The 15,332-nt window shown below is 39.6% G+C and overlaps 1 protein-coding gene across 7 annotated transcripts in view; it reads right to left on the bottom strand.

Moving 5' to 3' along the window:
* Positions 1-15,332, bottom strand: part of ADIPOR2 (adiponectin receptor 2) — a 44,103-nt gene that overhangs the window by 4,204 nt on the left and 24,567 nt on the right. For all 7 annotated transcript variants that reach the window (XM_027680711.1, XM_027680716.1, XM_027680710.1 and 4 more), the window contains exons 3-5: positions 3,330-3,449; positions 1,329-1,500; positions 519-705 (exon numbers count right to left, since the gene is read on the bottom strand). In XM_027680711.1, coding sequence (XP_027536512.1) covers positions 519-705; positions 1,329-1,500; positions 3,330-3,449 — 479 coding nt within the window. The remainder of the gene's footprint in view (positions 1-518; positions 706-1,328; positions 1,501-3,329; positions 3,450-15,332) is intronic.

The raw sequence follows: 15,332 nt of genomic DNA, 5'->3' as shown, positions 1-15,332 counted from the left end.
CTTTAATAGCTGGGTTACTTTAAAGGTGATCTTGCAGATTACAGAATCTAGCTCGAGTAATCTTAGGAAATATGAGATATTTAGCAGCCAGCCAAAAAAGAATGTGAAGTAAAACCAAAAGGTCAAGACATCTTGATACACATTGTGGAACTGTCTTATGTAAGTTTAAGATTTAAAGTTAGTCAGAATAGTTGAAATGATAAGAAGTGACAGTTGCATTAAAAATTCAAAGTCCTGCAACTAAGCTCAAGGTATATTACTTACAGCAGCAAGATGCAAGCACATGCCTGCCAAACAGCAGAAAATGATGGAGTTTTAAGACTAAAATGACAGCACAAAAACTCATGCTGAAACAAACTATAATTAGAAGAAGCTGCATTAAATCTCTGCTCAACTCTGTTCCAAAGTACATGCAGTCATGAAATGAACAACTCCCACACTGGGGCTCCAGGCACAAATCCCAGCCCTGTTTTCCCACCTGTTTCCTATTTGGCCTACCCTGTTCCTTAGGCACTTACTTGGAGAAGAGCCGGGAAACACCTTCTGAGTGGCAATAAACTGTGTGGAAGAGCCATGAGAAGGAGAGGCAGAGTATGGCTCCCAAGAAGAACAATCCAACGACCACCTTCTCCTGCACAGGTGCTACAAAGGACATGTTTGGCCGGAACATGTAGAAGATTCCCAGACAGAGGAAGAACACACATCCTGAAAAACAGCAAGGCGGAGAGGTGTCAAGTTCATGCATACAGAAAGCTTTTCTTTAAAAGCATGACTGTAATGTACAGGACCACTAAACACAGGAGCAGAGTTGAGTGTTGCCCTACTTCAGTTACACGTTCCAACCACAGCTCTGCCTCAGACTTGGACAGACCCTGTATTTTCACTTGTTTAGCAAGATGCCCGACAACTATAACAACAAAATATCTGTTGCAAAATGTAGAAGGAGAAGGGCAAAGTTCAAAGAAACCCCTCCCCTTCAAGGCTTCTCACAAGCTGAAACCGGTCACAGAAGCTGCAACATAAGTATGTTCTTGTGGTAAGAAATGTGATCTCAGTTAACTCCTACACACTTGGGAAAAAAGTATATACCAGTAATTTATCAACAATTAGGCAATTTTTAATGCATTTGTTTGTATTATATGCAATGATTAAGGAAATCCCATCCAACTCCAGTGGGATAAAATTAGGAGAGGGATACCAACCTGCTAATTTAACAGGTTACTAGTGGAACAATAATGCTGATCAACATCATGCCCCTTTCTATCTTGCCCTCTTTCTTTGAGAGCAATGAAACCAACTGGCATTAGATTAGAGCAAGCTGACAATACCTAGAAGATGTGTCCAGATGTTACCAGTCTCTGTATGTATTCTGAAGATACTCTTGAAACAAGCCCGGAAGGAAGGCATGGGTGGTCTGTGTCCATGCAACAGGTAGTCGTTGTCCTTCAGCCAGTCAGGCAGAACATCATGGGGAATGACTCTCCATCGGCCCTCCCATACCTAGAAGTTAAAAGATTTTAGTTAAATGCAGCGAATCGAGTGCCAACAATGCATGGCCAAAGAAAACCCATATTAGTAAGAGTGTTACTCTGAGTACAGTAAAGAGAAAAGAGTTGATGGGACATCTCTGGGGAAAAGGTTTTACACTTGAAATGTAATAGTTTAGTCACTATTCCCTATTCAAAACTATCCTTATGAAGCTGACTACCAGAGAAAGAAATACTTTAGCATTTCATCAGACAGGAAGGCTATTGGGCTTTTCTTACTGCTAATGAAGGGAAAGCATTTAATTTAATTTGTTATTTTACAGGTCATCTTTTCCATTTAAGTGAAGAAGCCTACACCTAGTTCTTTCAAAGAAATAGATAAGCCCGTTCCTCCACCACAAGCCAACCTGACTACATATCTGCTAGTATTTGGGACAGTCCAGCAAAAAAAGCTACACATCATCAATACTAATAGAGGCCAGAAAGCATGAAGGGGCAAGAGCCCAGCAGCAAGTATCCAACCACTTATTCAGGCTGGGGAAAAAATGCTCCCATGCTCACAAAAGAAATGGTAACAGATCAGTTAAGGCAACAGATTGGTGACTCAATTCCATCGGATTTCTTCTTTAAACGGGAAGGGAGTGTATGTGCACACAGCTATTCCTGCAGCTGGTTCCACATGAAATAAGTGTGCACAGATGTCCTTAGCACTGCTTTGGTAACACAAGACACACGGAGTCTTCAGCTGGGCGTCAGAAGCAGCACTGCCAAGCAGAGGGGGATCAGGGAACTGCTTTATGTACCGGGGCTGTTTCTGCAGTGTTCCTTGGATTTGCCGTCTGGCTAGAATTACAGGAGCAGGGCTGAAGATTCCTGAAACACTGAGTTTAAAAGGCTACATTCTTATTTCAGTTTCAACAACGAGAGCCCAGAGTTTTTAAATCAATTCTCCACACTCATGCATGGAAGCAAAACAAAGCCATTCAGAATAACTAACCCAGTTAAAGACTGGGTTCTTAAATATATTAAACAAGAAAATAAACTGGTTTACTTCATGAACCAAAAATTTGAATTGAGGTAGAAACAGAAGGAGGGAATTCATTTTACACAATCCACGCTGCAAAACATTTTAAAAGAGGAAAAGATACATAGTTAAAAAAACCCCAAACAAAACAACAACAAAACCCACACACAAAAGACCACCAAGTAACTACAGTCTCTCTGTAAAAACATCAAAAATAGTTCATAAAAACAGCAGGAACTGGTGTATGAAGAGGCAGCATTCCTTTCAGCAAGGAAGGAGGGCCAGAGACTGATACAGCCCCATGGCTCTCAAAAGTGCAAAAATTGAGCCAAGGTCAACAATTACAAAACCTACAATGGATTTACTTAGATATGGTTTTAATACAGCATTGTTTTCAAGTCAGGGACAAAGCTTATTCTACAATGGATGCAAATACTGCTGAAAAAGCAAAATATTTGCAAATCTGACGAAACCTGGACAAAATGACCTTGTAAATTAAAGTGCCTTGAACCAGAAGGCTTTTATTCTGCTTTGCGCTCACAGGTGTTTCTCAAGAGATGCACCTGAGTTGCATGATTAGCTTTAGAGTCTCATTTGTAATCCCTATTGTTCCATGCTTTACAATTTAATCATGTATGACAGACTGAGATCCTGAGACACTGTAGTATTGCTAGTTAGAACATGAGATGCTCATTCAGGGACCATGTGAACCTCCTCCTCTTCCTCACATGAGCAGCACAGATACTGCAAGTATAGCCTGCTGCCCGTGGAGCTTCCTAAAAAACGAAGCCACTTCAGCAGTTTCCACATGCCCTTACCTTACACACAAATTCTTCCATTCTCTCCATGGCATGGTGGGCTTGTAGAAGAGGTGACATACCCATAAACCCTTCGTCTTCTTGAGGTGACTCATCGTTGTGTTTGCAATCCTCAGAACACTGGGGGGGAAAAAAAACAAAAGAGAAAATGCTTTGTAGAAAGATGACCAGAGAAAAGTAATGTTTTTCAAACAAAACTATGATTTGAGGTCTTGGCAAATAAAGAAGTCTTTCCTTGTACAGCACTGAAGAGGGGAATTAAAAAGAACAGGAAAAAAATTATTACATTCTGAGGTATCTGAGAACGACTCACATGTCTAATCCATTCTGCATGTGTTCTCACCAGGTTTGGAAGCAAGCAGTGTTCTTCTGCAAGTTACGCTTCATTAAAGCCCAGATATGGAGTCTGAGGCTTGCAGCCTACCCACCTCTAGGGAAGGATTACTCCCCATTTTATGTTTCAATAACACTATGTCGGTGTTAATGCCCCTATAACATATCTGGCATTTTAGGGTAATAAAAGGTAAGTCGAGGAGAGGAATCCATTTGCCTTGTTATAAATGTTTCACCTCAACTTTCAGTCCAAATCTGAAGATCTATTCTGTTTAACTGACACTTCTATTCAGCTCGTAATCCAGTAATAAACATTCTCTCGTTTGATTTTTCAAGGTATTTCAGAAACTAGCATAAAACTTCTGCCACTTAGACAAAGGCAAGTTAACAAAGAAATGCAGTAACAGACATCAGAGTTTTAAGAAAAATTCAGATAAAGAGAAACACCCATATCCCTAAGGTGTACCAAGAAAATTATGAAAAGAAAAGCTAAAAGAATCTGCTGAGATGGGACATCGAGCTGGTACAGATCACTAATAAATTTACAGAAATGAGGTTTGGTAGTTTCCTACCCTATGGTGACTTATCACATTATCTACATATTATGATACACTCTAGCTTCCCATTTAGGAAAAAAGCAGGGGGGCCACAGAAGTCCTACATTCCTGTTTGCTTACTACAATGCTCATGGCCCACCAGAGACTCCATTCAACACTTCAGCTTCCAAGGTAAACAAATTTGAGAAAGCTGGAAAAAAGAGAATGAGCTTTTTGTACCCTTCAGATTTAATGCAGAAAGCTGCCACTCACCTCATGACCCAGAAAGCTCCACAATCCGTACGAAGACTGGCCTCCTCCATATTTCCCAAAACACTCTTTAAACTCAAGATTCTGTATCAATAATGCCATCCAAAGTGACTGAGAATGTGGTACATAACCTCTCATACCTTACCTACAAATTAGTAGCAGTAATGTCCAGGTCAATGCTCCAAACTCTGAGTCAGAGTTCAGATGTGGCTGTGCATTTGTCCCACTTTACAGCTCTCTCCTTAGAGTAAAGCCTTATTAACTACTTCCGTCAACAAGTTAACTGAATAAGCTGCTTAAAATTTTAGGTTTTTAATAAATAAAAGGAGACTTCTTCCAGCTTACAGTGAGCTACGTAGAGTCCTCAATATTTTTCGTTTTTCTGAGAGAGAAATGACATGCTAATATCTGCTTTTGTGCCCAAGGCTTGCAGTAGGCACTGAAGCTCCATCTTTCAAAGAGGTCCCACCATCAAATAGTTCTTGACCCATTTCTGCTTATCCATAATGCAATTTCTGGTAATACACAGTATACATCCCTTGCATTTTACATATGACCTTACATTCGTCCACACTAGGAAAACTTAATTGACTAAACAAATCTTTGTAGACAAACCATGTCCCTCGTACTGCCTACTCACCTTCATTTATCATGCCAGTGAACACCCTCTCTGAGCAATATTTCGTATTTTATAGCAATGATTGATATAAATATTGATCAGCTCTAACCAGATTCTACAGCAGTTTAAGACAGCATTAAATACACTCACTCTGCCTACATTATCCCATTAGTTCTATTGAGAAAGGCATCAGGCAACACCAAGATGCAAATAGGTTTAATATCCTACTAAAATAGGCACAATCCCTGTTAGGCATAGGGATAAAAACCAAATTCAGTTTCATTCTGACTCAACAACATTCACTCACATTATTTACCACACTGTTAATTTTACTGGCTTTTTCTACTAATGGTGCTCTCTGGTTAGGATTCTCAGTTTTCAGTATTATAAATAATTAACTCAAGGTCACAGAAACACAGAATGGTTTGGGTGGGAAGGGAGCTTTAAAGATCAACTAGTCCAAGTCCCCTGCCATGGAGGTCTGCATAAGATGCTCATGATAGTCTGCACAATCTTAGAAACCAAAGAAACCTTCAATTTCCAAGGGCATGCCTTAGGGAAAAGGAAGGCTAGTGTTTAAGTTCCAATGCATTTGACAAAAAAGCACTGCTATGCCTTTTAGCTACCCTAGAATTCCCTCCCCCAGCACCACACAATAACCAGCTCAAATGGGGTGAACAAGTTAGTAATCCTCAATTTACAAAACTTGGTGGACTGAAGGGAAAAAAGGTCCCTTATGGAATCAAAGCCTGTATTCATTGCAGTCTGCCCAGTGACTCAAAGCCAAAAAATGTTCATTTCCCTCTCTGCACATACACCCATTTCTAGAATGATGGGAAGGTTTAAATTTGAACAGACTGTAAAGCTTGAAGAGCACAGCTATTTAAGAACCAGTCCAAAATCTTTGCATTTTGGCAATGTGCCTACAAACAAATCATTACTGAGCTTCTTCTAGTGATAAAAGGAATTCATATCATATACACAGTCCAGATGACTGCCAGAAAATGGAATTGATTTTACTATCTCCTTCCTGCCATTAAACTGCAAAATTAGCATTCAAGGAAAAAAACTAAAGCTCAGCTTCTTAGTCCTTTCCACACTAAGGAGACAAAATAAGGTCCACTCTGGAATGTCTGTCCTCTCTCAACTCCTTCCCATAAAGTCTCATTGGAAAGAACAGTAAATTGTGCTTCTTGAAAGCCAGAAATCTGTAGTGGAGGGCAACACCAGTACCAGCTTTCCTTTGGAAAGCTGAAGGAGTCTGTTGACCTTCAGTTCTTCAGACAGTGACTGAAAGGAAAGAATACCACTCTTCTATTCAGAAGGCATATTGTAAAATTTCTTCTGTGACACATTCCTCCATAGCTTAGGATTCCCACGTTCTCTCCTCTTTGGCTGATCGTGTCAGAAATTCAACAATAATTCCAGACCGCAACAACATAAGCAAGCATATGCTTTAGGACCTGTTTTCAACTATTTCTAAGTCCTGCCCACAGAATCACATTTTAAAACGAAAATCATATTGGGTAAATAATACCACTTGCCTAAGACCATGCAAGAAATGAGAGCCCTGAAGAAAACTCTGATACTCCATTTTTAAGGAGGTATGGTATATCCGGAATCAAGTGCTTTCAAGAATAACTTTTGACTTTGTAGTAGTATACAGACCATAGGCCAAAAGGATTTTCACTCAGCTAATGTTTCCTTTTATGTCACCTAATTTACTCTATTTCTTTTATAAGTGTCACAAATTTTGACTAAATAATTCTGTGAAGTCTTCAGGGCATTTCAGAGTATCTTTAAATAGAACTCCTTTTTTCTTTGTAACGAGCAAAGTTGTTGCAATCATCAGCTGTCATTTTTCTGTTGCACACATGCAGCAAGGCGTACAATCAGTCATTCACACAAGTAAGAAATCATGGATAGTATTCATAATTCTGGATACTTATGCTCCAATGGCTCTGGACTCCTAATTCCATAGAAATGCCAAATTCCAGTTTTAATCCTACTCCCTTAGCAAATTCACAGTGTTAAAGCTACTAAAAACCAGTACAGATACCTAATGAGATGGAAGTTATACAACAGACATATAAACACAGCCTAAGTTGAGTAATGGTACCAGAGAATAAACCAAATCTGAAGGACAAGTGAAAGTGGCCAGAAGAAAACAGCTTTACTGGTTTATCCATATCCACTTTATTTTGTGAAGTTTTACTGTTTCTTTTGTGATAACAGTGATAGACAAGGATGTAAAAGAAAGAGGGAGAAATCACACAATTACATTCAGTTTGTACTGAGAACTAGGCAACACATCATCTAAACAAGAATTTCAGAGCATATGTTGGTAGGGATCAAAAAGGTTTGATACCAAAACCAAGACTTAGAGCACCCAGAGCAAACAAGAGCAAGAAATCCAAGAGCTAAATTGCACAGTGCCTATCATTAAATAAGATTAGGAACAAAATCTCACTCTTCTATAGCAACGGCACAGAAGGTAAAAAAAAGTTTACATTTAGTACAAGAATTTGTTGCCTGAATACAGTCCAAAAATGTCAGATCACATAGCCAAAGATCCTGTTACAGAGAAAAGTGCAGTAAAACCTGCTCTAGTAAATGCATTATACTTCTCTTGTCTACTGTAACAGCTTATCCTTCTCACATAGATTAACAGTTTCTGTACTATCACTCTCAAATCTGTTAACAGACACACTGTTTAATAATGTCCTTACTATTAGAAAGTCTGTCAGAAGTCAAGTCACAATTGAAGAATAAGAGTCCAGAAACACTTTTCCCACTTTTCCAAAAGTTGTGTTCTCTGGACTTCGATCAGTAAAAGTTTATTTTCTTGAGGTCTGTAGTTTCTTGATGTCAGTTTAAAGATTTCTAGAAAGTTTCGGAGTTTGCACATGTGCTGTTTGCACAGGTGACAAGCAAGTTCTGGTTCATCACTTCAGAAAGTGTCATCTCTCTGTGTTTGTTAGAGGGTGCAAACTGAAACATAAATCAAACCTGGATGAAGCTACCTAAGAAGTTTACCCTGACAAAAGTGGTCCTCTTCTCCCTCACCCCCATTTTCCTTTACACTGACACTGGCACCCCTCTGATCCCTGAATTGATTAGCTGATCCAATACTAATCCAGCAGAAATTACACATTTTTTTGCTAGGTGACCCTCCTATTAGATAATAAAGCTGGTGCAGATAACCAGGGGATTTCAGGAGGTCAAGCTAGTGCAACAGAAACAAAGGGAGCATCAGCTCCCATTTTACTGAGATCCACCCCAGAATACATTCTGTGGAACACGTGCAAGGCCAAGTTTCTCTTCAACAGACATCAGCTGGATGTCAAATGATCTACAGCCCTCCTCTTAGTAGCATTCATAAATTACCAAGCTAGGCATGGATTAAGGAAAGTTAAACTGATGAACACTTCAACAGACTGATGTATTCTCTTACAGCTTTCAGGACTGCTCTTTCTGAAATTTAACAGTTTTTGCATGCATGGCATTTGGAGAAGTGCACACATTAAGCAGTAACACCGTGTCATAGTTTAATCCCAGATGGCAACGAAGTGCCACAGAGCCACCTGGTCATTCTGCCTGCCTTCACACTGGGATAGGAAGAAGAATCAGAAAAAAGGTAAAACCCAGGGGTTGATATAAAAGCAGCTGAAAAAAAGTAAAATATTATTGTAATAATAACAATAAAAAGGAGAGAGAGAGAGGAATAAACCCCAAGACAGGTAAGTGTTGCACAATGCAATTGCTCACTGCCCACTGACTGATGCCCAGCCCATTCCCCAGCAGTGATAGGCAGCTCCCAGCCAACTCCCCCCAAATTTATATACTGGGCATGACATTCTGTGGTATGGAATATCCCTTTGGACAGTTCAGATCAGCTGTCCTGGTCATGCTCCCTCCCAGCTCTTGTGCCTCTCCTCACTGGCAGAGCAGGGGACACTGAAAAGTCCTTGACTTAGGGTAAGCACTACTCAGCAACCACTAAAATATCAGTGTGTTATCAATGTTATTCTCATACTAAACCCAAAACACAGCACTGTGGCAGCTACCAGGAAGAAAATTAACTCTACCCCCATCAAAACCAGGACAACTAGTAACTGTAATAAAACTCTCCTAAACCCCAGAAAGGGCAGAAGTCTTCTGGTTTAGAGTTCCTTTTCAGACAGTCATTACTCAGTTACCCAAGAGCCTAACTGACCATGCACATACCTATGTAGTATTAAGCTCTGGAGTTAATGAACTCCCATGTCTCAAAGTTCAATTGTTTGTGATGCCAATTCACCATCAAGATGTCACCAGTGGCCTAAACCTACCATCACAGGAATTTCCAAAGCATGATGCAGTCTGAATCTGTTCCAATATTCTTGCTGCTTCCTTCAGCTGCTGACATCACTCCCTCACTCTCTTCTTCACATGTGTCCTGACAAAACTCTCTGCCTTGGTAGGAACACATTATTGTTACATCACTGTAACACAGGCAAGATAGCTCAGAAAACCCAAATGTCTTGACTAACACCGAGTCATGGGATATTATATGGCACGGTACTTATACACTATTCTCTTCTTAAAATGCAAGTCAGAAAACATATGTTGCTGCATTTACAATACCACTGTTATCCCTCACATTAAACTGAAGTCACAAAGTCTAGACATGACTTGGAGTTTTTGCTCTTGTTTATCTTGATCTCATCAGATGAATGATTAATAGTGTTTAACATGACATTCAAGTCATTTAATGTTCCTTGGGGCAGCGTGCCAGACTCAATAACTCGAGAGCATTTAGCATAATGGTCAAGATACATTCAAGGCTATAATATAAAAATGTTATTTTTCTAATTACAGTCCTGTATCATCCTTTTCAGCTCCCCAGATTGCTTTTTTTTCAGCAATTCCTCTGTGCCCATTCTGTCAAGTGACCTTTATTAACCAGCCTTTTGTAAGGGGGAAGCAGCAATAGGTGCTGCCGTGCCATACCACTTCTCCTGAATGCCTGTTGCACAATTTTCAGAATTTCATCAGCTTATGTTCTTTGGATTGGAAGAACTTAACTGGAAATGAACAGCACCATAAAACTTTCCCTGACTTCCCCAAATTTCTGCATGTATTCTAAAATAACAGCTTTGTCCTTTAGAATTCACATTCTGACAGGCTTTTGTAAACACAGCCACGCCACAGTTACCAAAAAGCCTAACTATATTCACCCTCTAAGCAGGGTGTGCAAAGCTGGGTTTGCTGTCACTGGACCAAAAAAAGTCTTTCATTAGCACTGTGCCAAAAACCCTTTGAGCCTGCTGGTCAAAATGTTAAGTACTGGGAGGTTCCTGGAGTTTAGTATTTTTCCTTTGTAGGTCACCTTATAAAAGATACAGTCCATTTAACATAGCACTTGGAAACAGCTTTATACAACTGGTCATGGGTGACTGCTTGCTGGCACTCATTAAAAACAAGCACTAACATTCAAAACTCATGTAGCAAATAGTCCTAGGACAAAGTCACATTTTGGCTTCAGCAGCCTTGCTAACACATCCTTATCGGAACTCGCTCCCTTTTTAAATATCTTCAGATGAAAAGGCTCTGTTGAATCTCTGAGCAGTAGCAACTACTGATTTTCTGTCAATGCCCAGTATTTGACAAGGACCAAAGGCTTCAATGCCCACATGTGCTCATCATCTCCCCTTTGGGGGAGAGCCTGTAGAAATCGCTTCTACTGCAGAAGAGTCTCATGTGCCTTTTCCTGCTCCTCTGCCATTGTTAATCCTGACAGCAGGAAAAGAAAACAAGCATGCTGGGCTTATGGAAAAATAAATGCTCTGTTAAAAAAATAAACAAAGAGAGACAAAGTGTACTGCTGAACTTAACATCAGAGCAGAGTCAATCAATCTAAAGCAGTTGGAGGAAGATGCAAGTTAACCCACCAGTACAACAGTGTTTCCTCTTTTATCACTGTGAAAGGCCAACATGCTCCCTCCAGTGCTGCCCAAATCAGACAGATATGATCTCCAGGAGAACAAAGGCAAAGCCCATGGAATCTAACCCTTGTCCAAGGGACACAGTTGTGCCAGTGAATGATAAACAAAACCACTCCCTCCCTCTCCTAGTTTCAAAACACAGCACAGCAGGCAACGGTTACAAAACCTGCTGGCAGGCAGCAAACCCTCGAGTACCAACACTTCCCCTCCCAAAGAGCTGAAACTCCACACTAATAGGAGATAGTTGAACCCAGCTGCAATTCAACAAGCCATAACCTATGACAAGCTTCTTGTTAACTCAGTGAGAGTTTTCTGGGAGACAGAGCAGAGAGACGTGGCCGATTCGCACACGTTACCAGCCTTCTGGGCATTGCCTACTCATGGTTGATTAGGTCACTAGTTTTTGTCTTTTCTACAGATTTTCAAGCTCTTAAAGTCTGTTAATAACCCAGGCACATCAACTGTCAGTGCAGGAGGCATCAGCATCTGATCAACTCAAGCCTCTGGAGCCTGGAAACCATCTCCAAAAAGGTATCACATGTCTTCGTACTGTTTGAGTGGGAATACTTGGACATATTCTGCTCTGTGTATCCAAAAATGCTTTGCTGTACAAAAAAAAAAAGGGCATATTTACTAGAGTCAAGCACTTACTTCAGTGACTGGCAGTCTGAGTAAAATACATATTACTTCCAGTGCTTAGAACAGCAAGTGAAGGATAAATTCAGATGTTAAGATCTTTTGATTTGAAGTATAATGTCAGCTCACATGCTTTTAAAGAAATATCACTCCTTCCCAAGAGTTGCAGAAATGGAGGAAAAGAAGATGTGGTAAAGAAATCTACAGAACAACAAATTTTGAACATAATCTGCTTTAAAACAAAAGCAAACGTTTTGGTGGGACCTCAAACTTTATTTTTCCAGGCCTCTCCCATTTACTCTCAGAAGGCAGCCTCTGCTAACAAAACCTGCAATGCAATGCAAGAAGAAGGAAAATACAGAAGCAGATGCCAAGTTTTTAATCATAATTTTAAAGTACCAATAGGAAAACACCAGACTGAAAATAAAGCTAAATGGTTTCAAACCGAGCAAGAAACTTGCAAGTAGATCTATAAAGGATAAAATTTCAGGCAATCAGAATTTATAAATATCAGCTTCAGAAAGACTGAAATGTCTACCTTTGACCTTCAAGACTTAACACCTCAATCTTTCACTCCGATGGCATGTACCATAAAGAGAGGTTGACAATTTTATTTATTTACATGCACCTTTCTGTCAATACCAAAAGTATTTCTGTGGTCTGCTTTTGCAGATAATATATACACACTTACGTAACATAAAAGGCCTTAAGTTCTATGATACAAATAACTCGAGTCATTTGCTCACCTTCAATTACTCTAAAAATTCTGGTTTGTACCTGAAATTCTGTTACATCCTTCTGCCTTCCTCCTTCAACTCCCTTTGGTATTTACACTCGAGAAAGACTCCTGTAGGTACATGGAGACATCATGAAATCTGTCAGAGGTCAGCTAAATTCCACTTGAAGTCAAAGCCCGTGCTCCCTGAGAAGCATTTCTTCTGCCCATTCAGACGACTTAAGCACTACACAGACCTCCTCCCAAACCCCTGCTGTAGGTTTTCAAACACTTTAAAGCAACGGGCCTCCACTTTATGGGCACATTTTGGTGCCACACAGGACAACTGCACTACACAGCTCAACTGCATGAAAGATGAAAGGAATCGTCACCCAAGCACAGGAAAACCCGATGACTGAAATAAAGGTAAAAAAAAAAATGGTTCTTTTGTTTACCTCCTGTCACTGACAGGTTAAAGTACAAAAGGAAAGAGTCAAGCACAGGGTTTCAGGGCTGCATAAAGAGCCCATTTATCACATTGTGAGAAGTCACATGCATTTGATTGTGTCAGCTTAACAAAGCCACAGTAAGAGAGACTTCTTCAGGAACTATCACTGCTGGAATTACAAAGGCAGTTAAGACACAGAAACTCCAGAACAGAAGAAAGAATGCTGTCCCAAAGGCAAGGCAATCCAGCATGCTACAGGAGGAAAGCACCTGCTGAAAAACGCCTTATCAGCACACACACAGCACAGGCAAACCAGAAAAAGGAAAAAAAGTTTAAGCTGCCGAAAGAAAAAGAAGAACTATGCAGCTTGTCTCATCCTTTTCTCACCACCAATCGCTTAACGTGCAGATAATTGGTCACTGTTTCTCCAAATCACAGAAGTTTCACCAGTCACCTGCCACTACTTTAACTGCATGCTTAAACAAAATAGTTAAGATGCGTATCTATTCTCTGGAACAGGTAATAATCTATGTACACATATGCACTCTAGGAGAGGGCTGAGAATTATGGGATAAAATACTGAGAGGTTTGAACGTAAAAGGATATTAATTTTATCTTCTCGTAAGAATCATCGTAAAACTGGCAGAAGGATGCAGCTGTTTTATTATTATTTTGAATAAGCATGTTCAACATGGCTAGTAAATCTTTGGTGTATGTATTCAGTGAATGTCACTATTTACAGAAAGTGGGATACTTAATGTAATTTTTAGTTCACAGCTATGCAACCTCCCAGGTAGGTTAGTGGTGCCAGGGTCAAAGGCCTCAAAAACAAAAAAAACTTTCAGGAGTAAATTTTAATTCTTAATATCATTCCCATTTTCTTTCCACAAAAAATGCTTCATTACTAATGAAGAACAATACTGGCCCATCAAAATTAGAAATACACAGTATACAATGCAAGCTGTGAGGGAGATGGAAAATAATTCTCAACATAATGGCATGCTTCCACCTCTTTAGAAAAGACTATTAAAATAATTCATCAAATTCAACTACTATCTCTTAAGAGCTCAGACTGCTTAATCCTACAAGTGGAGCAGAAAGTAGGCAAAGGAATCTTGTATAGGAGAATTTGGGGAAGATTTTATATAAATAAAAGAGCTGCAATGATATAAGTAGGGTAACAGGAGGTGACAGGAAAAGTAAACAATGCAATATTATCAGGGCATATTATATCCTATGCAGGATAGAAATACACACATTTTTTACACTCATACCTCAAGTCTTAGGCCCAGTAGATTTTTGGGAAGTGTTGTATCTATTAGAATACATCTATACTATGATACTAGCTTTTCTGAAGTAGAAGCACTTAATAGCACATTAAATGATGATGGTGGTACTTCCACCAAGACACTGTATAGCTCTCATCCACTTCCCTTATCCAGCACTGGAATTGTTACCATCAGCTGCGCTGTGGTCACATTTAGCCTCTGGAATACTAATGCAGTGGGCACCACTTGAGTCCTTTTATAAGGCTACGTTTAGCTTGAGTGGCTGAGTACTACTGCCATCTAGCCAAGAACAATAACCTTACATTACCGTTATCTAAACATGAACCCCGTCAAAGGCAGAGGAGAATCATGCTTTTGAACTAATTAAGTCATCTCTGCTGAGGCAGTTGCACGCAGCCAGAACGGACAGTAGAGCAAAGGAGTGAATCCCAGCTGACATTTGAGTAACAGCTGTGCTGAGGCTTACACAAGACAGAGGAAGATGTAGAGCGTAATGTTTTTTCCAGATTATTTAGAACACTGCAGAATATCACATAATAAAGGCCATTTGGCAAGATAATATTGGTACTTTTGACAGCAGAGCGTTTTGGGATGATCCATCAGAAGCATCAATTATTCAGCCTTTTATGATGAAAAATAATTTAAATACATCATACTATTAAAAAAGAAGAAATCACAGAGGGCAGGAATGAAAGGCTGAAAAATATAAAAAAAGTAGGAAGCCATATAAGGCAGAGAAAGTGATGCAGATTAAGACAGAACAACAAGGTCCAAATGGCAACAACAAATTTCTGTGACAGCATTTTAGAAGACCAGGAAAAAGAAAAGACATCAAACACAAGAAAGCTAAGTACTTGTAGTGAGCCAAAACACAAGAAACACATACTTCTGTCATACAAATTAAAGCAAACAAATAAAAAACCCAAACATAACATATGCTAAGAATGCCTGAAAGAGAGAATGAAAGTGTTCAAACCATTTTATTTCCAAAATTTTAAAATTAAACATTTTGACTCATCCGGGTAATTTCTGTTTAGCTAAGCAAATGTACAGAAAGAATTTAAGACCATAATCAATTATAGGCTTTTACTTTGGGCTATTCCACCTACAGGTAGCAGGTAACTCACATTACTCAACCAGGAAAGTCAGAGATGAGAATGAAAACATCCT

This window comes from Neopelma chrysocephalum, unplaced genomic scaffold (genome assembly GCF_003984885.1).
Source record: "Neopelma chrysocephalum unplaced genomic scaffold, ASM398488v2 Primary Assembly neopelma1_59, whole genome shotgun sequence".
In the NCBI taxonomy this organism is placed as follows: domain Eukaryota; kingdom Metazoa; phylum Chordata; class Aves; order Passeriformes; family Pipridae; genus Neopelma; species Neopelma chrysocephalum.
The sequence above is the reverse complement of the archived record's forward strand: the minus strand, read 5'-3'. Positions and strand labels throughout refer to the sequence as shown.